Source organism: Rhea americana, unplaced genomic scaffold (assembly GCF_003343005.1).
Source record: "Rhea americana isolate MKP2758 unplaced genomic scaffold, rheAme1 scaffold_18, whole genome shotgun sequence".
NCBI lineage: Eukaryota > Metazoa > Chordata > Aves > Rheiformes > Rheidae > Rhea > Rhea americana.
The window spans coordinates 7,187,276-7,208,304 of record NW_028185927.1 but is presented as its reverse complement, the minus strand read 5'-3'; the positions used below and the strand labels follow the sequence as shown (position 1 = coordinate 7,208,304).

Genomic DNA, 21,029 nt, shown 5'->3' with positions numbered 1-21,029 from the left:
TTACACGGTGGGTGGCTGATTGGAGATCTGTGGCTCTGGAGCAGCCGATGTGGGGCTGTAGGGATGTGAGGATGTGGTGCCTCTCCAGCAGGCCATGTTGACTCTCTAAGGAGTGACATAGATAAGTTTTTTGTTTTTTGTTTTTTTTTTTAAAAACAAGACTGTAAAGTTTCTGCACATGGGCCTGACACCACCCCTGCCTTTTCAGGGCTGGTGGTGATGGGATGCCCAGTATGGGCAGGTCCTGCACACACACTTGCACCTGGGATCCCAGGCTACAACTCATGTCTCTCTTATTCTTCCTCAATCATCTCAGCAGAGAAAGAAGAGCCCCCGCACGCTCCCCCCACGCCTGGCACCACTCCCCACCATGCTGATGCAGCTCCAACGCAGATGTCAGCACGAGGCTCAGGTGTGTGTCCGTAGCTCTTGGGGACTTCCTTTCTCTGTGTGCCCGGAACCACAGGGAAACTGTGCCCTCAGCTCTCTACCGGGGCTTTCTCCTTTCCCAAACCTCTTGTCTTCCCACATGCTCCACTTGACTTCCCAGAAAAAACATTCCTGGCATAGCACCCTGGAGTGTTGTCACTGCCGCACCCACCCTGTCCCAGCCTGACCATGACTGCTCCCAGCCTGGGAAGCACAGCCAGATGTGGGGAGATACGACAGCGATCCTGCAAGGGGAGCAAAGAGTTTGGCTGGCTGTGCCCTTCCCTGCCTGCAGTTCGTTCGTCTGACACAGCATGGCARTGACTCCCAGAGAAGGGGAATCACGCGCTAGCTCCCTTGGCTTTGGCACCATTCCCTCTGCAGCAGAATGTTGAGTCATTGGGAAGTCAGAGTGGAAGGGGAAGCATGTGGCTCCTGGGGCGAGTTGTTTACTGCAGGGATAACAAGAACTCTGTTGTTACAGGGTTGCCTAAGTGTCTGGGAGTGTGGCCTCTGCTCCTCTGCAGGGGGTTGGAGCACCTCTGGGAGAAGGCCTGGCGGAGGCACCTTGCTATGGAATGTGCCTCCTTCAATAGCCTTTTGTTTGAGGTTGGTCTGGCCGTGGGCCTGGCTGAGCACTGAGGGGTGTGCAGTGTCACTGCTGGCYGCCTTCTGCACCCCCTTGCTTCCCCACCACTGTCCCCTGTTCAGTGGGGCAATGGGAAGGCAGGTGAGTGTCCCACACTGCTCTGGTCCAGGAAGGAGCCCTTTTGAATGTGCCACGCTCTGCTACCAGCTGACCTCTGAGGCCTCTTGCCCGTATGGGGCTGGTTGGTTTCATAACAGCAGCTTGTGGGGTTGGGGCTCAGTTATGCAGGGAATTGGGGCATCCAGTTCCACTCATGGCTAGAGGAGGTGGCAGGATCTGCACTTGCGAATGCCATGTCCTCCCTACAGCCCCATGGACATAGGCTGGCTCCAGATTAGAGGAACAAGCTGAGCCTGCTCCATTACTGTCCAAGAAGGAAACATGGAGATAGCAGTCTTCCAGGAGATTGGTAGTGGGGACACAAGACACAGACTTGGACTTCCTGCACCCTTTTGGTGCTGCCCCCAACCTCATGCTTTCTCCATCCCAGGGACCAGCAGCTGTGCCTCTTCACCCCTCTCCTGTGGAGCAGGCTCTTGTGTGCTCACCCTGGATGGGTACAGCTGCTTGTGTCACCCAGGCTATCAGTTGCACCCAAACCGCCTCAGCTGCATTGGTACGTTGACACCTTTTTCGTCTCGAGAGGTGAGCAGGGAGGTGTGGGGCATCACAGCCCTGCAGCAGAGTGTGGCAGGCAGGCTGGCATGTGARGCAGTAGTTCGGAGCAGTGTTCACCTTTGGCTGTCTCCAGTAGAGACTTCCCAGTAGGGGAGAGGAGGCAGCCACCTGTCTCACGTAAGCAGTCCTGGGGCCAGAAGAYACCTGCTTTGACCAGCTTCCCCAGCCTCTGTGCGCAGGGGAGGTTCAAAGAGCAGGTCCTCAGCATTCTCAGGGTGCTTTCTAGGGTGCAACAGACATTTTGGTCATGCAGACTCCCYGAGGGAAGGTTTTCTGGCATCTCTACTGGGCCTCTGCCCACCCTGTGCCCCACAGAGTTCAGACCTGGAGGGGGGGTCAGCAGGGAGCTGCTAATGGTGACTGCCTTTCTTGCCTGAGCCCAGATGAAGATGAATGCCTGAAGGATCCTTGTGCTGGAAAAGGTCACTGTATCAATAGTGTGGGCTCCTATGTGTGCCTCTGCTACTCTGGGTACACCTTGATCGTCTCGGAGAACAAGCAGACCTGTCAGGGTAAGTGATATGCCAACTAGTCCAGGGCTGCAGCCACCACCAGGGTGAGGGAGTAGCTTTTTCTGAAAGGCCCCATCAGTTGGGCCTTTCCAGACTCATCCTTCATTTGATTCTCCTTCCCTTGGTCTCTCCCATCTGCACACATATATACACACATGCACATGCTCCTTTCTTGCAGGTCTTGCAGGCCCTGGGAGAGCCTGATCCACAGGGATCACTCTCTCCTGCCAACTCAGGGACAGGACCCTGCCTGGCAATCAGCAGAGACCTTCCTTAGAAGTCCCAGTGAGCTCTGTTCTGCCCTAGGCAGGACTCCCCACCTCACATGTAGACATCCTCCATTGCCCTTTGCTGAGGGTTTGTAGGGGGTGAGGGGGAGGTCAGCAGAGTGTAGCTGCTTGCTGGGGTGAAGGAAAGGTCTTTGCTTTGTTACTGCTCTGCAGTTGGCATCAGCTGGAATTTAGGCTGAGCAAGACGGAAAGCCTTGCTCCATCTGGCCGAGGCACGTGGAAGCCAGGCCCATGGTGATAATGGGCAGAAGCCTGCTATGCCAGCCCTGATCACTGGTRTAATGGTGTAGAGGAGGGGATATGGGGATGGATTGAGATGGAGATGGAGGAGAGTCCCGGCATGGTGCATCCCTGGGCAGAGCCTGCTGCAAGTGGAGCAGCTTCTCGCCTGCACATAGCCTTCCCCACTCTGGAAGGGGAAGACTTCAGGACTGTCTCCCTGTGTGTTGCCAGATCAGGATGAATGTGAACAGCCCTCTGCATGCCCCGGACAGCAATGCGTCAACACCCCTGGCTCATACCGCTGCGAGTGCAAGGAAGGCTTTGTCATGAACCCCAGAGGACAATGTGAAGGTGAGACTTGCTGCTCCCTCTCCTCCTGCTCCTCCAACCCAGCTCTGTGCAGAGTTGAATACCTCCTTCCCTCACTGCTTAACTGCTCCTCCTGGAAAAGAGGATGGATCCATCCATTCTTGCCTGCCTTGTGCCTGCTGTGACAACCACCTGTCCCCTCCCTGCCGTCAGGAGCGACGGGCTTTCCTGAGCTGGGAGAGGAGAGCTCTGTTTAGATCCTCTCCCCTTTCTCCACAAAGAGTTCTGCAGCCTGTGCTGGCTTCCCGGTGTGCAAAGAGATGGCTGTGCATTTTAATGCCGRGTTAACTCTGTCACCATACCTCTGTGCTGCCCAGTCCATTGAAGGGAGAGCAGAGACTCATGCCACCTGTCTGCACTACATTGCATTCACTTGAGATGACCTGGGCCTTTCAGAGCATTTGGCCTTGTGAACGTATGATCTGCCTGATCAAAGAGCCCTCTTTCTCAGTAGCTTTTCTCCAACAGAGGGTGGGAGCATATTTAAGGGTACAGTATAAAAATTAGGGTGTGCACAGAATGCTTCCGTCCCCCACACAGCCTCCAGATAGTACTGGCTTTAAGGACTTCATGAGCAGGAGACTACATCCTAATCATAGTTATGAAAGTCCCTGGTGAAACAACCCTGCATAGTTGTTGTCTCTGCACCTGTAAGCATTTCTGATCTTGATGATRTCCTGTGGCAGTGACTTGCACTACTGGATTATGTCAGCCCTCAGGGGTAGGTGCAGGTTCCCAAATGATAACTGGGACTCTAACAAATGTCACCCAAGCCCTAACAAATTCAGCACCCTTGTCCTTGGGAATCACTGTCTGGAAGGGGAACTCTGAGATTCCGGCTATAGGGGACATTCTGGAGACATCTGCACTATATGTCTTTTGGAGCCTGAAAGGAGTGTGTTTTTTAACAGATATCAATGAATGTACGGACCCCAGCCCTTGCCCCGATGGGAAGTGTRTCAATACCCTAGGATCCTACAAGTGTGTTGGCTGTCCAGATGGTTATCGGCCCAGGAATGGGAGATGCCTTGGTGAGGAACTTGGGTACTCTGAGCAAAGCACCCTCTCCCCTCGTGGCAGTGCTATGTACAAGCTTCAAACAGATGTGTGTGGGTGGCAAGTGCAGCATATTTCTCTAGGGGACATACAGTGTTTGTGGCCAGAGCACAGCACCCTTATTGTTTGGGCAGTGGGGATGGCCCAGGGATTCTCTGAACACTCTTGCCATGCTGTATTGCCCTTTGCTGTGTCATGCAGAYGTGGATGAGTGCCTTGTGGAGGGGAACTGTGCTCATGGACAGTGTGTCAACCTGGATGGCTCGTTCCGTTGTTCTTGCAACCAGGGCTACGAGGTCGCACTTGATGGGAAGAGTTGCCAAGGTACTGGTGAGCTCTTGATTTAGATACATCACCCTCAGAGGTGTCACACACCCAGTCCAGAGCTTTTCTTGGGCTCTTCTTGAGAGCTTGGCTCTGCTGCCAATAATTAGTCCTGACGCCCAGCCCCAATGTTGGCCTGTTCCCTCAGCGCAGCTGCTCCTGGTCCCCCTGCTCATGGTTTCTCTCTGTCCTTCCCACCCATCCTGCTCCCACTTGTGTGTTTATGCAGACATTGACGAGTGTACAACTGAAGCTGCCTGTCCCTCGGGACTCTGCCTCAACACCGAGGGCTCCTATTCCTGTGTGGCTTGTGATTCTGGCTATGCCGTCTCCAGAGATGGCAGCATATGTGAAGGTATTCCTTTGCTAGGGACAGGGGAATGGGTGCTGGGGGCATGAGTTCCCAGGAGGTGGGGGGACATAGCCATAGCTGGGTTATTGGTGGGGCTTTGATGGGAGGGTTTCTATAGCCTCATGATCCTTCTCCAGCTCTTTACTGTTGTTCAAGGGCTCTGCTGTGCCAGATACATATGGTAGAAAGTTAGTGCAAGTATAGATCTGTGATGTTTGCACTGCTCAGACACGAAAGAGACCCAGTTGAGAGAGCCCAGTGTTCCAGCCCTGCAGCTCAACTGCCCAGCACAAACAGGAAAAACTCCCTCTCTCATGGGCTGCTGGCCCCCAAGGGCCATCATTAGGAATCATTAGGTCTAGGGCTATCATTAGAGTTAGCTCAAGGCAGATTCCTTATTTGGGGCAAGGGAAGGAAGAGGGCAGAGCTGGCAAAGCTATTTGGTTAAAGATTGTCTYGTGAACTGAGAATTTCTCTTTAGAGAGCCACAGGACTCTGCAGCCTGCACAGAGGTGGCAGATAGCCTCCTGGAGGAGTTTGCCTTTGATGTGAATCTCTGAAGTCTCCCTTGCATGGCAGCCTCCAATAGAATAAGAGAGGATGGGTTTCCCCCTCTCTTTTCCTCTGTATTGGTGTCTGAGATATCCAGTGTGAAATGATGTCACTTTCCGTCTGATTTTGGATGAGATGGAAGAACCATCTTGTTTCACAGAATCACAGAGGGCATTTGGGATTTCAGGGGACCTCTAGAGTTCATSTCGTCCAACCCGCCTGCTCAAGCAGGGTCAGCTAGAGCAGGTTGTCCAGGACCTTATCCAGRTGGGTTTTGAATATCCCTGAGGATGGAGACTCCACAACCTCTCTGGGCAACCAGTTGCAGTGTTCAACCACCTTCACAGTGAAGAAGTGTTTTCTTGTATTCAAGTGGAATTTCCTGTGTTTCAATTTGTGCCCAGATTTGGTCCCTTCTGTCTGCCCTCCCCCTTTTCCAAGACTCTGCATGACCCTCTTCTCAGACACCTTGTCCTGGCTGTGTCACGAGGGCTCTTTATCAGGGTTTGGTGCTGTTTGGGTCACAATGACCCGATGGCAGGATGGCATGTTCTTCCCTGCCTCAGCTGGTGGCCTTGTCTCTGGATCTGGGTTTTATATTTGAAGAATGATAAGGGTTTCATGATAGTTTTGTGATAAATAAACTAGGTTATAGTTCATCTCCAAAAGGATGCAAGAGCATCCTGCTGCTTGCACTCCTTCAGAACTGAAGAGTTGGGCACTACTCTGCCCTGAGGTGATAGGGAGCAATGATCATTTATGCCTAGAGCATGCTCAGTGCTCTGCAGAGAGAAAGAGGAGGTCCCTGCCTAGAGCGCCAGTGTCAGCGCTTTAGCTCCTTGCAGGAGAGAATGATAGAGCAGGACCTTCTCCACCAGCATGTTTTCTGCTGTCTGAACACCAGCCCTTACAGGAGAGTACCTCCTTCCTTCTGCCTTGCACATTGTTTCGGGAAAGAAGGGCAAAGCCCTTTCAGGTAGCTGTCCTGCAGAAGATGGGAGTGAGAAACATTGCTGCTTTGAGGCTGAGTATGGAGACTTGCCTTCTGCCCTTGCCCCCTGCCCGCATGCGATGGGTCTGTGCAGGACACTACAATCTGCTGGCATTGCGCAGCCCTCCGTTGGAGGGAAGGCATCAGCTCTGTCCTCTGTTGTGAGCAAAACCTTCAGAGTATCAGCAGTCTCTGGCTAAGGCCTGGGGGGGAGCTGGGGTGAGAGTGTGCACGTGTGTGTAAAAGGCCTGGGCTGTCTCCTCGCACCTCGGTAACAAGGAGTCTCTGCCCTCCTCTCACTGTGATGGGGAGATTGTGAGGGCAACCTGAGCCTGCCTTGCAGGCTATCAGCTGGGTGACGTCTCTGCTGGGGGGGATCTTTGCCTGTCGTGGCTGCAGCTGGGGCCTCACTCTGTGCTGTGACTTTCTGTTTGTGTAGATGTGAACGAGTGTGAAGATCCTGCTATTCAGTGTGTGAGGGGAGAGTGCAGGAACACCCCAGGCTCCTATCAGTGCCACTGCCAGGCTGGCTTCGAGCTCATCAACGGCACCATGTGTGAAGGTACCAGTCCCGTCTCTGTAACACTCTGAGTTCCCAACATTCAGCATCCCCCTTTTCTTTTGGCAGGGAAGATGCCAGTACCAAAGTAGGTGATGTCACTGTACTGGGCACACCCCTAGGGTGGCCAAACACAAGGTCACCATGGATGGAGAAGAGCCTCTTTTCTCAATGCAGGAAAACCAAGGGGATCAGCAGCACTGGAGAGCTGCCTCTAAGGGACCAGAGGGGAAGATCCATGTGGCTTGGGTAGGGGGTGTTTCCCAGAGCTGAGTGCATGGCTTTGAGTCTTCTCCCTCTGCAGATGTGAATGAGTGCCTGAACAGTGAGATCTGCAGCCCCAATGGTGAGTGTCTCAACAGTCATGGATCCTACTTCTGCATTTGTGCTTCGGGCTTCTCAAATAYGGCTGGTGGAGTCAGCTGCCAAGGTGAGCTGGCAAATGGCAGGGACATACCTCAGGTCCTGCCCTTCACCTCCTTCCCTACTGCAAAAGCCAAGCTGACATTTTTTTCTGCCCTTGCAGATGTAGATGAATGTGCAGACAAGTCCCGGTGCTTGCAAGGCCAGTGCCTGAACACAGAAGGCTCCTACAGGTGTCTGTGTGAGAATGGGTTTAAGCATTCCCAGGAGACTGATGACTGCGTAGGTGAGAGCTCATCCTGGGGGAGATCAGACCCCTGGGACACAGGGGGAAGGATGTAACTCTGGCCATTGCAGGTTCCCAGTGCCCAAAGTTGCTGATGGCTTCTAAGGAGGGATAGCTCAGTAGCTTAGGGTCTCTGGCAAACTGAATCTGGATAAGGCTCTGCAGTGGGCTAGCACGGTCCTTATTTGACTGTCCTTGTCCCTTTGCACTCCTCTTTCTGGACTTCTTGGTGTTGGCCTGCAGACGTGGATGAGTGTAAAGAATATGGGGATGCCATCTGTGGCGCATGGAGGTGCCAGAACAGCCTGGGCTCCTACCACTGTATCATGGGCTGCCAGCCCGGTTTCCACTGGACCCCCCTGGGTGACTGCATTGGTGAGTACAGCCCCGAGTGTCCCTGTTCCTCCTCCTGGCAGGGACAAGGTGGCTGCGGGACATCTCTGCCAGGGGTGTGGGGGGAGGAGACGGAGGAGGAAGCATGTGGCCAGTAGGGAGACAGATAATGCTGAGAGCTGTTTTCCTGGCTGAGCTGCCTGCTTATGTCTAGACTTCTCTCTTCCTGGCATCTGGAACAGACACTGCATTGTGTTGCTCTCCCTCCCGGGGAGAGTCCTGGGCAGGTTACAGCCTTTCCAGGGCTGGCGCTGGACTGCAGCCCCCAGTAAGCTGTGCTTGCTGGATCTACGCCTGTGCCAGTCACTTGGCAGGGGTGAGCGAGAGGAAATGCTGCTGGTACCACAGTGTGTTAGGCTGGAGAGGTCGGGGTTTGGAGTTCAGGCTCCAGCTCCAAGCAAAAGGGGAAGAGCAAAGGGGGTTCTGCAGTTTTTAAGGCTCCCTGTGGCTCGGGAAAGGCTGTAGTGAGAAGGAGCTGCTGCCACCACTGGGCTCAAGGCTGTGCCAGCACCCAGAGCTGCTCCTGGCTTTGGGAGCAGCSGCTATGGGCAGGTGGCTGTCCTGGCTGCTTCAGGGGGATCTCCCTGATATAGTGGCAGGAGGAGAGCGAGGTGCAGCCAGAGGACTGTAGACAGAAGACTCGGTCATAACTGTCCAACCGCTCTGTGCTGGAGCAAGGCAGAGATCCCTCCTTGGCTTTGTGGCATATGGAGAAGGACCCAGGTCAGCATGGTCAGGGGAAGGATGGCATCATCCTAGATCTATCTGCTTATGCCCACTCCTCTGCAATTGCCCTGCACACTTCAGATCTACCCTTGTATCTCCTGCTGATGTGAGCCTGTAGGAACCAGGCTCCATGTCCCTTTACACCTCTTCAAGGACCTCTGCTACTCTCAGTTGCCACTGCCAGCCACCTCCTGCATTTCTCTTCTATCTCCTCTTCCCACCCTGCTCTTGTCYCACTACCCATTTGGCATCTTTGCAGCTGTGGGTGTTGCTGGAAGCTGCTCTAACACTCAAACTTATAGTAAGTGAGTGAGCAGGGCAGCTAGGCCCAGTCCCTCTCACCAAGCTGATGCCTGCCCTGTTCTCCGTGCCTTGTGGTCAGAGCAGAAGTGGATGGGCTGGAGGAGTCCCTTAGAAGAGGTGGTTTTCAAGGTGATTCCTGCTCTCCCTTCTCCTGCAGACATAGATGAATGTGCCAATGAGACGCTGTGTGGGAACCATGGCTTCTGTGAGAACTCGGATGGCTCCTTCCGCTGCCTCTGTGACCGTGGCTACGAGAGCTCACCCTCCGGGCACTACTGCATCGGTGAGAGCCACTTGCTCGGGGCCGTGTTCCCCGTGATGGCAGTATGGATCAGTGAGGACAARCCATTGGTGGATGCTTGGCCAGTGTGGGTCAGCTCCACAGCCCACATAGAACAGTCCCAGTGTGTGACTGCTCCCAGGACATGGACAGAGACKGTGTCCAGCCATGGGGAAACCCAGATACAGACAAGGCAGTCCCTGGGGAAAGAAGCTGTCCCATTCTGTTCCCATAACACGCCAGACCCTTAGGACTGCAGAGAAATGGGGGTCCATAAAAGAGCAAGTGGCCGTCCTGTGAATATGGAGCCCTTTTCTGTGCAAGTTCCTTTTCTGGAAGCTGCTTGGGGACTAGAGATTCCAAAGGTGCTGGAGAGGTCTTTCAATGGATGCCTAGGGAGAACGGACAGAACTGAATATAAGGAATAACTTTTTCACCATGAAGACAGTCAAGCGGTGAAACAGATGTCCAGAGAGATCATGCAGCCTCCATCCTTTGAGTTTTTCAAGACCTGAGTAAAGCCCTGACTAACCTGGTCAGTTCCTAGCTGACCCTGCTTTGAGCAGGAGGTTGAACTACAGACTTACAGGGATCCCTTCCAACCTGAATGATCCTATGATCCTATGACTTGGAGCARCTGGAGTTCAGGCTCCTGGCATAGCCTGGGAGCAGAGCAAGATGCACTTGCCAGTCTTATGTCTAGCCACAGTGTTAACAGAGCTCCCAGCTCTTCCACAGTGGGGTCCATCTCTTTATTGGTGGGTGACCTGATGCTGTAGACCATACAGAGACTGTCCACACTGAGACAGGGTTCCYCTGCATGTGCATGGAGCAGCCATGCTCTCCCACTCTTGTTCCGTGAGCAGACACCCATCACTGTCCCTTGTTTTGCAGATGTGAATGAGTGTGAGCTGATGGTTGCTGTGTGCGGGACTGCACTCTGCGAGAACGTGGAGGGATCATTCCTCTGCCTGTGCCCCAGTGACCATGAGGAGTACAACACAGAGGCTGGGGAGTGCCAGCCACGAGCAGCCATGGGTGAAATGCAGCTAGGGCAGGAGCATGGCAGCCCTAGCTGGAGTGAAATACAGCTGGAGAGGTCACAGGGAGCTGCCAGGGCTGCACAAGGCCACTCAGGCATGGGTGAGCTTTCTTCTGGGAAGAGCTGAGAAGCCAAGGAGGTGGGGATCTGGGAAGGCCACATTGCCAGTGATGGGTCTGCTCTGAGACCTCCTGGATGTGGGATGCTGCAGTGGGGTGCTGAGGACCCCATCCCATCCCTGCTCTGCTGTGTCCTAGAGGGCCCCGAGAGACGCACAGCCCATCTCCCTGGCAGCATGGAACGCAAGCAGTGTTACTACCACATCAGTGATGTTAGCCTGTGTGATAGTGTCCTGGCCAAGAACATCACCAAAGAAGAGTGCTGCTGCACTGTGGGGGCAGCCTGGGGTGACAACTGTGAGACCTACCCCTGCCCCATCTTGGGCACAGGTAGGACTGTGGCCTCACACTTCCTTTCCAAGCCCAGGCAGGGCCAGTGCTCTGCCCACCAGCTCCCAGTTTGGTTGCACTAATGAGCTGTTCGCTTTTTTCCCATCTCCCCTTGGCATCTGCCTCCTGGCCAGTGGAGTATGAAGAGATCTGCCCTCTTGGGAAGGGTTATGTTCCCCAGGAAGACTTGCTCTTAGGAGAAGTCTCTTTCACAGGTACAGCACTATTTTCTCCTCTTTCTTCCAGGGGAGAGAGTGATGGGAGTGGGGAAAGCTCTGCAAGGAGATGAATTCACAGAACTATCTCCTCAGGGTGGTGGTTGGGAATGCTGACGTCCTGCTCAAAGAAATGTCTGCTTTCCTCCATCCAGAGAAATCACAGATTGTCAGTATCGCTGTGAATCTAGTGCCCCTTCTGCCAGTTCTGCCTCACTGCTGGCAGTGATTTTTCTTGGTAGAACTCTCCCATGCACATTTCAAATAAGGGATGGGGTCTGGTAAGGCATACAGCCCTTACGGTTGCTGATCTGAATCCTCCAGTGGGTGGCTGGCTCCGAGACACTTTACCTCCAGGAGTTTCTGTTCTTGACCTTCCAGAAATAYGTTTGCATTTCCTGTTTGTGGTATTATCTTGCCCAAAGAGATCCCCWGTCGTCTGTCTTCATGCTCTGCCTGTGGGTGCTTCCCCATCTACTTGCAGGCATAAGGCAGGTGGAAGAGGAGGAGGGCTCACCTTGAAGCTCACYGGTGGTCCAGGCTAAGAGGGTGTGCTGGCCTTCTGCAGGCAGAGTCCAACATACCCTGCTTCCATGGCTCTGGTCCTCGAGACTCTCTCTCTCCCTCCCTCTCCTTGTCAGATATGGATGAGTGTGAGACATTCGGCTCCGAATTCTGCCGCAATGGACGGTGTTTGAACACGGTGCCGGGCTACAAGTGCTTCTGCCATACAGGCTACATCTATGACTCTAGCAGGCTCGAATGTGTTGGTAAGATGGCCCCAAAGAGCAGAAGGGGCCCACGCTGTGGGAGGAGGGTCAGCAGCGCTGCTGCATTCTGTTGTCCCTGCTGTCTGTGTTATAGGGCCAGGTCTGGCTAACAGCTTCCTGGGACCTTCCTAGGGGRATGGGGGAAGAAGTGGCAGAGACCCTCAGGGCAGGGCTAAGCCCCTGTTGCCCATGCTTGCCAGCCTGAAAAGTTGCTCTGTCCTTGTGCATCGGCAGATCAGGACGAGTGTCAGAATGAAGTGTACTGCATCAACGGTGAGTGTCTGAACACAGCCGGCTCCTACCACTGCTTCTGCAGCCTCCCCCTYGTGCTGGATGCAACCGGCAATCGCTGCGTGAACCTCTCCAGCAGGGCAGGTGAGACCGAGCCCCTGGTATCAATCTACCCTTACCCCAAACCTCTTGCCTCGCAGCTGAGCACCTGCAGAGACGTGCCCAACGCTATGGTCTGCCGAGGAGGGAGCAGGGGTCAGGCTGAAGGGTGTGAGCACCAGGCCCGCTCTGGAGCCCAGGACAGGATTTGGGGCACACGTCCGTCTCTCCCCAAAGGTGGGAGATTGCGTCTTCCTTGTCTTCCAGCATCCTTTGCTTGTGTCACCCAGATGCCCCGGATGAGTATGAAATCCACTTGGATGTCTGCTGGCAGACTGTCTCCGACTACATCTGCCAAGACCTGCTGCACGGGGAGCAGACAACGTACACAGAGTGCTGCTGTCGGCTCGGAGAAGCCTGGGGTCAGAACTGCGCGCTCTGCCCGCACAGGTCCTCCGGTGAGCACGCGCAGGCATGGGGCAATCAGCCCCATGGCAAGGGTGGAGACAGGCTAGGCTGCGGCTGGTTGTGCCACCCATGGCTGGCCATGTTTGGCCGCAGCTATGGCTCCTCTCGTTTCCCTCGGCACCGAAGCCGTCCCAGGGACTGAGCGAGCTCCCCTGCCTCTGCGTGGGCTGAGGTGCAGCAGTGGGGTGGATATAGCTGAGAACAGTTCTGAAATGAGTTCAAGGTGTTTGAGAGGGGACTGGCTCTGTGCTCCATACTGCTCCGCTCCAGGCCTCACAAAGCCCAGTCCTGCTCAGCTTAGGAGAAGTGCGGCAGCGCCTGGGAGGTGAGCACGCTGAGGGTATGGGTTCACCGTTCAAGGATTCCTTGGCCCCAGACAGGAGCTGGTCTCCTCAGAGATGGAGTCCCCATCAACAAGCTACAGAGATGCAGCTTTGGAGCCATTTCCTACTGAACGTAGGCCTGGCTTCGCTGGCCCAGTGTAGACGTGCCCTTGCCAGCTGTAGGAGACCTGCCTCTCCTGAGCTAGGCTATGCTGACCTTTTTTCTCTCATGTTTTGTAGCTGATTTTTCTTTCTTGTGTAACGGGGCCAGCGAAGACAGTGAGAGAGAGGCTGATCTCCGAGAAAGGCCTAGGTATGAGTACGGACCGAGCTTGGAAGATTCCCACTATGGCCTTACCAGTCCAGATGTGGGACCCTATTACAATTACCTGGAGTCTGAGTATGGAAACCCCGATGCTGGTTTCCCTCGGAGAGAACCCAGCAACGAGTTTCGTGGCAGCCCTCTTCACCATGGCCCAGTGCAGCCCCTGCCCCGCTACCTGCCCAGCCAAACTGGTGAGTACTGGGAGACACAGACAGGTGCCTTCCAACCTAATGCATGTCTGTGGAATTGCCTGGCAGGTCCCACCCCAGCCAGGTGCTTCAGGTTTGGAGCAAGCTCTCTCTCCCTGCTGCACTTCCAGCTGCTCTGAGTTTGCTCTGGCCTCACCAGCACCATCCCACCACCTGCCTGACATCCCCTCTGTGGGCTGGAGGAAGGTTACCCTGCTCTGACACCACCTTGATACCTTACAGGCCGCTATGAGGGCTTCGAGGGGCTGCAGGCTGAAGAGTGTGGGATTCTCAATGGCTGCGAGAATGGACGCTGCGTGCGCGTCAGGGAGGGCTACACCTGTGACTGCTTTGATGGCTTCCAACTGGACATGACCCGCATGGCCTGCGTGGGTGAGTGGCTGCAGGAGCAGAGAGCATATCAGCCCCCGAGGGGGTGCAGGGCCCTCCGGGCTCCCTTGTCCCTTGAGCTGGGGCTCTGCAAAGCCTTGGGCATCCCTTAGCTGCTGCCGCTCTCTGCTGGTGTTAGCTGGGATAGTTGTCAGAGGATCCAGAAAAAGTATTCCCCACTTTTGCTGGTGCTTCCTTCCCTTAGAGCTGGAAGGAACCTCCTAGAATTTCAGCCTATCTCTTTCTTGCTGACAACTAAATCAGTGTGTCTTAGTGCATTAGTGAGCATAGGGAGCAGCTGATCATGCCCTTCTTCACGTAATTTTCTCATACATGATCAGCCACTGTTACTATATCCCTGCTTACTCTTCTCTATATTCACCAGTACTTTGCACCCTGCCCCGTGAGCCATGGTCTCTGGAGTTTCCTTATTCATCTCCTCTACATCCCTGCATTGTGTCTCCAACCTTCTCACAGTGCAGCTCCTCTGGCCAGCCAAGGCCCTGGGCGCTCAGCAGAGCGGACAAAGACCCTCTGAGTCCTTAGTCGTGGCACTCGCTGCGGCTCCCAACCTACCTCTGTTGTGTGGGCCGGTCCTGCAAGTTATTCATGCAAAGCCTGTGGCCTCTACTTCCCCAAATGCTGCTGGGCACAGCAGCAGCCTAATTATTCCCCATTCTGCGTGTGCACTCTTGTTTCCCTTTCTGCAGCGCTTTGCACTTGTCTATAGTGAATTTTGTCTGGTTGATTTTTTTTGGGGGGGGGGGAGAGGGGGACTGTTTCTGTGCTTTGTCAAAGTAAGTCTGAACTCCAGGCCTCCTCTCCAGAGTATTTACAATTTGAGACCATGCACACATTTTATAAGCATGCAGACTCTTCCTTTGGCCGTGTTAATGGCAATATTGAATGGAATAGGGGTCAGGACAGACCCCTGCAGACTTTACTTTAAATGACCTTTATTTCATATATATATTCATATATATGAATAGCCAACTCCTGCTATTTATCTTTTGAGTGCAGCTTTGCAAGCCTTTATGCAATTGCAGTAATTTCATCTAGACCATATTTTCTTAGTCTGCTTGAGAGCGTCATGTGAGAGTGTGTTGAAATCCTTGCCATGGCCAAGAAATATCACACCCACTTTTTCTCCCTTATCTGAGAGGCCAGATACCAGGTCAGTGAAGGGAGCCAGATTGGTTTAACATAATCAGGCCTTAACAGATCCACACTGGCTGCTTAATGACCCCAATATCCTTTGGAGGGAGGGGAGTTATGACCTAATCACTTAGTGACTAGGTGTTGAAGTGAGTAAGGGTGAGTGGTCTGTAGTTCTGGATTCTTGCTTCTCTGCCTTTGAAGACAGATATCCTGGTTACCTTTCCTCAGGTCTCTGGGACCTCCTCTATCCTCCATCTCAGAGGGAACCACTAACTTTTCAGGGACGGTTGGAGCATTAAGTGTTTGAAGATGAGTTTCAGCAGGCCTTTGATGATATAAATGCAAATATTTTACCTAATTAGTTCTTGAACCTGCCCATCACAATGTTGCCTTTCCCTCCCACAGTCTGGCCTGTGCTCCTGTGCCCTCCTTGAAACGTGGTCCACACTGTGTCTGGTCACAGTGAGCATTTTATGGCTGGAATAACATTTTGGCTGGAACAAAGCCTGTGTTAGCTCTGCTAGCTGGCTCAGCGTCGTCTGGCTTTTGTTTCCGCCTCCGATAAGGAGCAGACCTACATTTTTCCATTGTTGCCTGCTAATGTATTTATAGAGCCCTTTTTTTGTTGCCTTTTGTGTCCTCTCCTAACTAGCAGTGGTCTTGCACTGAAGCTATTCTCAGTCTTTTCCCTTCAGTTCCTCTGCAGTGGTGCTTAATCACACCCAGCTGTGTTTTTACCTTGCTGACTTCCGGACTTTGAAGTATTCCTGATGCTGCTGTATCTCTCCTCCTTGCCCTTGTCCCTTGGTACGGGCTGGCTGCTCCCGACCCCGCTGTCCCCATGCACAGCTCTGAAAGCCACTGCCCTGTCGGAGCGAGCAGGCTCACTAGCTTGGTGCTGAACACTGCTAACAGCTCTACTGCTTCTGGCTTTCAGATGCTTTTGCTCCAGAATAGCCTTGTTCTATTCCTCCTCCTGATACGGTGGTCCATCGCTTACCCAGCCATGACGTCTTGCCTGCTCTTTCCCCTTCTTACACCTTTCCTGAAGACACCAACAAGGCTGCCTCCTACCACTTCCCAGCCTGCAGTGGTCCTCTGGACAGCACTTCCTAGACAGCCCTGCTGTGCTGAGGACCACTCTCCARTTTGCTCCCTAGCGTCTTTTCCTGCTTGGGCTTCTAAGCAAGCCTGTCCCATCTGTGCTGGATTCTAGTCCTGAGGTTTATCCCAAGTCTCCAGTGCCAGTTCAGCCGTTGCTTTGGTAGCGTACTAAGACTGCCTTGTTCCCCAGTCTTGATATCTCACATTTCCCCTTTTTTTACTTCTTGTCCTTCCTGTGGCTACTGTAATTCCTCATACCACATCTCCCAGTTAGGTTTCAAACCTTTCTCCCTCGTCCTGTGCTTCCCTTTCTTTGGCAGGTGGCCCCATCTGTGCAGAGCCCCAGCCAACGCTAAGGTAACCTAAGGCCTCGTGGGTAWGCAGAGCTGATGTCCGTCTCTGCTCAATCTTTTGCTCTCATTTGGGTGGACTGACSCATCAGCTCTCCCTCCTTCCTTCACGCTCCCTCTCTGGATCTTGGAGTCACTGCCAGTCTGTTCTGGATGAGGCTAAAGTTTGCGGTCAGAGGGCTCAGCCCTGCCTCKCCAGATGAGACTTTGGGGTCTGAGCAGGCATTTGAAGGTCCTAGTTGCAAACAAGGGCCCTGAGACAGACAGGGATGATCTGCCCAGCTGCTGGCCTTTCCACAAGTTGAGGTCGTTCAGGCAGTGTGTCCTGGAAAGCTGCCTTTAGCAGAGCTAATCTTCTGCAGCCGGTGCAGCTGCACGTGGGGCTCCCCTCCGTGAACAGCTGGCCCGCAGCAGACCGGCTGGATGAGCACTTTGGCACAGTTTGCAGGTTAATAAAACAACCCCTTGTTTGCACAGCGCAAGGTTCCTTTGTGTTCTGGTCCTGGAGGTGATAATCAGCCTCTCAGGGTCACCATCATCTGCCTCCTCCGGCCTTGTCAGATCAGAAAAGGGCATTTTCCAAGGCTGAAGTTGGCCTTTCTCCCAGATCTTATGCTGTAGCACAACTTGTTAGCAGAGCAGAGGGAGCTGCTGTGTTCCTCTGGGTGGTCTCACCAGCTACGTCATGCTGGGGGGCACCTTATCTGGTGTGGACTGCTGGGGGTGGAGGGAGGCTCTGTCTTATGTTGGGGGTGCCAAATGCCAGGGATGGCACACTTGGCAGGGTCTGTGGGAATGCCAGAGAAATGGGCAAGTGTGGGGAGTGGGAGAGGCTGCAGTCCAGGGTGCGGGAGGCTGGGGGGTGGCATGATGGCAGCCTTGGGGGTGCTGGGAGAGCATGGGGAAGCTGGGGGGGAAACTCGAGGGAGGGGAGGGCTGTGGGACTGGCAGGAGCACAAGGAAATGCTGGATCTGGGGCTGGGACTCGCGCGGCGGGGGGTGACCGGGGCATCCTCGTGCAACCAGCTCCCATCCCCTCTCCTTGCAGACATTAACGAGTGCGAGGAGGTGAGCGGCCCTGAGCCCCTGTGCCGGGGTGGCACGTGCGAGAACACGGAGGGCTCCTACCGCTGCCGCTGCTTGCCAGGCTACATGGCCCTGGCCCAGCCCCACCACTGTGTGCCCCAGACAGCCCAGAGCCCGGCGGCAGCATAGCTCTAGGAGAGCTGCAGGTGAGGGTGCTCCCTTCCGGCACTCTGCTCTCGTACCTGGGACCCGGCAGCACGGAGAAGGGCCCCTGGGGCTCTGGTTGCTGCCAGGCCCGTCRCTCTTGCCCCTCCAAAGCACACAGCTTCCCCGACACCTCTCTCCCGGTGGTGCCTGCGTGCGTACAGGCCAGGGCTGAGCTCCAGGCCCCTGCAGCCCCCGTCCTTCCTGGCCTGCTCACCGCCAGCTCCCGCTTCTGCCGCAGCGGAGCCCTCCCCTCGCTTGGGCCGCGGTCTCTGAGCACCCCTCGCGCCACATCCCGCCACAGCGGGTTGCAGAGCGCCTGCCCTGCCACGCAGACCCTCGTCTCCTTCCCTCACTGCGCGGAGAAACGGTTCACCCCCCTCCCCAAGTGAGCACCACTGCTGCACTGACCCAGCACAAGCCTCACCCCACCGCCAGTGCTCACCCCCTCGCTCCCCGTGAAGCACCCTGCCCCAGGCCAGAGCATGGTGGGGGTCAACCCCCCAGCTTTCTGAAGCTGCTGCTTGAGACATGGTCTGGAGGCCTGCCGGTCCCCCACAGCCCCCTCTCCCTGCAGCCATCCCAGGCACAGCCTTACCCCTGCACTTTGCCTTTGTGCCTTGTGCTGTCTGAGCGGGTGGGAAGGAGGGCAGCTCCAGTTTAGTTTCTGTAAAGTTGTTGGTGACTTTTTTTTTTAAGCAAGTCTGCTGAGAACTTCTGTCATGTTGTTAAATAAAACATTTATTTTGGGCCCTGTGGCTCAAGACACTGGGGCTGGTCAGAACTGTGTTTGCCCTCTTTCTGCCAAGGGGAAATGCCTTAGCTGTGGTACGAGAACCACGTCCTCTCAGGAGGGCCAGTCTGGCAAGGCTCGTTCATCACTGTAAGCTGATTCCTACCCCTCTCATGCTGACATCTCCTCTTGCTTCTGGATGAGAGGAGAGTGCCTTGCCAGGCTAAATACTTGATTATCTCCCCCAGGCCAGTGCCAGCCGCAGGAGCCAACTCCAGCCCATGCAGGCCTACAGCACATGTGCCTGCCCCCCTCCCCCCCACACCCTGTCTCAYTCACATACAAGGATGCTGCAGTTTAAGCATTAGGGTCTCCCCGTTCCCCCAGTTGGCAGGACCAGAGGTACACAGGTCACCCACCCCAAGGCCAAGATGCTCCAGGRAAAGCTCTGTGCCTTGCCCTGAGACATAAGAGCAGCCTGACCCCAACTTGAAGACATATRGTCTCCTCTTCCCCTCCATTCACAGAAGACAACTCAGGCAGTTTTTGTTTAGCCTTTATTAAAAGGAAAGCTATAAAAATAGGTTACGGAGCCCCCAGCAGCTCCAAGTTAGCAGGTAGTGCAAACCATTTGTTAGAGAAAGAATCATCCCTGCAGARACAGTGAATGCCATTTGGCTTTACATCCACCAAAAGAAAGTTTTCCCAGCTGCAGATCTGCTGGCTCCAGCAGGGCCCAGAACAGACTACATTGCCAGCTCAGGGAAAGCCTCCTCTTCTGTTATCCATATGGCTAAAGGAGAGGGAAGATGAATGTCCCAAGAGCACCCTGGTCACAACAGAGCAGGAGAAATGGAGGAGGATGGATGCAGCCAGCATTCTACAAGAGGCACTGAAGGATTACCAGGTAGCAGCTCAGATACTAGGCAGTTTCWTTGCAGAGAGAAATTCCTTTTCTGAGGGGAGAGCGAGCTCTGTTTCAAGCAAATAAAGCACCTCCACAGAGCACTTGGAGGCAATGCCCTAATGTTCTGTCACACCTGCCAACAGCAGCAGATGGCTCCCCCTGCGTTGTCAGAATACCCCAGAGGGCTCTAACAGGGTAAAGAGCCCTCTGTCCACTGCTGACCTTGCAGGAACACAGTAGTGGCTGCTCAGAGGCTGTAGATCTCTCAAGGATGCAGTAAGAAATGCTTATTACATAAAAGAATTTGGTCTGTGTCATCTTCTCTGTTTCTCCCCAAGCCCTGCTAACCACAGGGTTCCTCAGCTGGTGATCTGCACTGGTATCTTCCAACAGAACAACATCTGGTCCTGGTCATCTACTAGCTCCCACTTCACAATCAGCTTAATCTGGAACAGAGAGAAAAGAGAACAGGGAAGTGAATGTGTTCAGAAAGGAAAGGGCACAGGGTGAGTTCACTTAGTTTATGGAACAAGAAAGAGCACAGGAGCTGTGTGTGGAAAGGACAGAGCAGAACCAGGCCTTGCCCCAGATGCAGTAGGCGGGTCATGCTCAGGCAGCAGTTCCTGGAGTATCTCACACAAATGGAGGGTTCTGCATGCAACACAGGAGACTTGCATGCTCTGCACTGGGATCCCCACTCTCTAGATAAGTGGGGAGGGGAAGAAACCTGCAGCCTGCCAGCTGAACTGCATCCTGAAGCTGCACACCCCCAAAGCTGAGTGTTTAGTTAGAAGTAACAGGCTCTGCAGAGAGGCAACACACAAGCAGCGTACAGAAGGACAGATGCCTGGGCAGCTGGAGCAAATTCACAGCAGCTGGACCAGGCTGCTTCTGCTGGGTCTGTCCCAAACAGGAACTAGAGATGGGGAGCTATACTCAAGCAGAAGTGACTCCAGAGAGTCTGGGGGTTCTTCTAGCCTCTTCCCCACCGCCACAGGATAAGGGCTCCTTCCTTAGRGGCAGGCTGTGGGACTGCCCCAGGGAGGATGGTAGCTCAGAGGAATTGATCAGCCTGCTGCTTACTTACACTAGGGTACTCGCTCTTCACAGGGAGTTTATTCAGGTAGCTGTAGGAATGGCCCTTCTGAATGGGGCACTGGATCCCAGACTTGCATCCATCAGGCTCAGGAATGGGAAAGGGTATGTCCACATGCAGCATCTCCCCATACACCTTTGCTTTGCTGCCCTGGCTCTCRATCTCTGCAGAATATGGAGAAGCATGAGTAACACCAGAGCAGGGAACCCATTTCTAGTTATCATACCCCGAGACATTCCCCCCACCCCYCCRGCTTGCCTGGGGATTGCAGGGAACACAAACAACGCTCTTCCTCCTTCAGCTACGTCTTCCCACCCAAAGCCCCTTCCCCGATCCTCCCCAAACGCTTAGACTCAGGCACAAAAGGCACCACCGCCTCTCTGCCGGCCCCGGCCCGCCTCAGAGCGCGGCACGAGCAGTTCCACCCCGAGCGCCGCGGCGGGAGGCTCGTACTGCTGGAGAAGGTGACGTTGATGCTGTAGGCCGTGCCCTTGTGGAGCTGGCAGGGCTGCGTGGGGCACGGGCTCACGTTCACTTCTTGGATGCTGCCGTCCTTGGAACCTGCACGGAAGAGCAAAGACCCCTCGCGTCAAGGGGGCGGCAGCCGCCGCCGGCCC

General features: G+C 54.5%; 2 protein-coding genes across 4 annotated transcripts in view; one reads left to right on the top strand and one right to left on the bottom strand.

The window, feature by feature from the left end:
* The window catches only part of LTBP2 (latent transforming growth factor beta binding protein 2), a 79,834-nt gene extending 61,374 nt beyond the window's left edge, over positions 1-18,460 (top strand). The window contains exons 15-35 of one of the 3 annotated variants that reach the window (XM_085301750.1): positions 317-412; positions 1,569-1,694; positions 2,140-2,268; positions 3,012-3,131; positions 4,061-4,180; positions 4,407-4,529; positions 4,759-4,884; positions 6,864-6,986; positions 7,288-7,413; positions 7,510-7,632; positions 7,876-8,007; positions 9,212-9,337; positions 10,229-10,477; positions 10,634-10,825; positions 10,960-11,040; positions 11,682-11,810; positions 12,045-12,185; positions 12,431-12,598; positions 13,172-13,447; positions 13,688-13,837; positions 17,495-18,460. In XM_085301750.1, coding sequence (XP_085157876.1) covers positions 317-412; positions 1,569-1,694; positions 2,140-2,268; positions 3,012-3,131; positions 4,061-4,180; positions 4,407-4,529; positions 4,759-4,884; positions 6,864-6,986; positions 7,288-7,413; positions 7,510-7,632; positions 7,876-8,007; positions 9,212-9,337; positions 10,229-10,477; positions 10,634-10,825; positions 10,960-11,040; positions 11,682-11,810; positions 12,045-12,185; positions 12,431-12,598; positions 13,172-13,447; positions 13,688-13,837; positions 17,495-17,661 — 3,023 coding nt within the window. In that variant the 3' untranslated portion in view covers positions 17,662-18,460. The remainder of the gene's footprint in view (positions 1-316; positions 413-1,568; positions 1,695-2,139; positions 2,269-3,011; positions 3,132-4,060; positions 4,181-4,406; positions 4,530-4,758; positions 4,885-6,863; positions 6,987-7,287; positions 7,414-7,509; positions 7,633-7,875; positions 8,008-9,211; positions 9,338-10,228; positions 10,478-10,633; positions 10,826-10,959; positions 11,041-11,681; positions 11,811-12,044; positions 12,186-12,430; positions 12,599-13,171; positions 13,448-13,687; positions 13,838-17,494) is intronic. The other 2 variants (XM_085301749.1, XM_085301751.1) reach the window with 2 other exon arrangements.
* Positions 18,461-18,952: 492 nt separating this feature from the next.
* Positions 18,953-21,029, bottom strand: part of NPC2 (NPC intracellular cholesterol transporter 2) — a 6,682-nt gene continuing 4,605 nt past the window's right edge. Inside the window, exons 3-5 of the mRNA XM_085301827.1 lie at positions 20,866-20,995; positions 20,404-20,576; positions 18,953-19,762 (exon numbers count right to left, since the gene is read on the bottom strand). Coding sequence (XP_085157953.1) covers positions 19,676-19,762; positions 20,404-20,576; positions 20,866-20,995 — 390 coding nt within the window. The 3' untranslated portion in view covers positions 18,953-19,675. The remainder of the gene's footprint in view (positions 19,763-20,403; positions 20,577-20,865; positions 20,996-21,029) is intronic.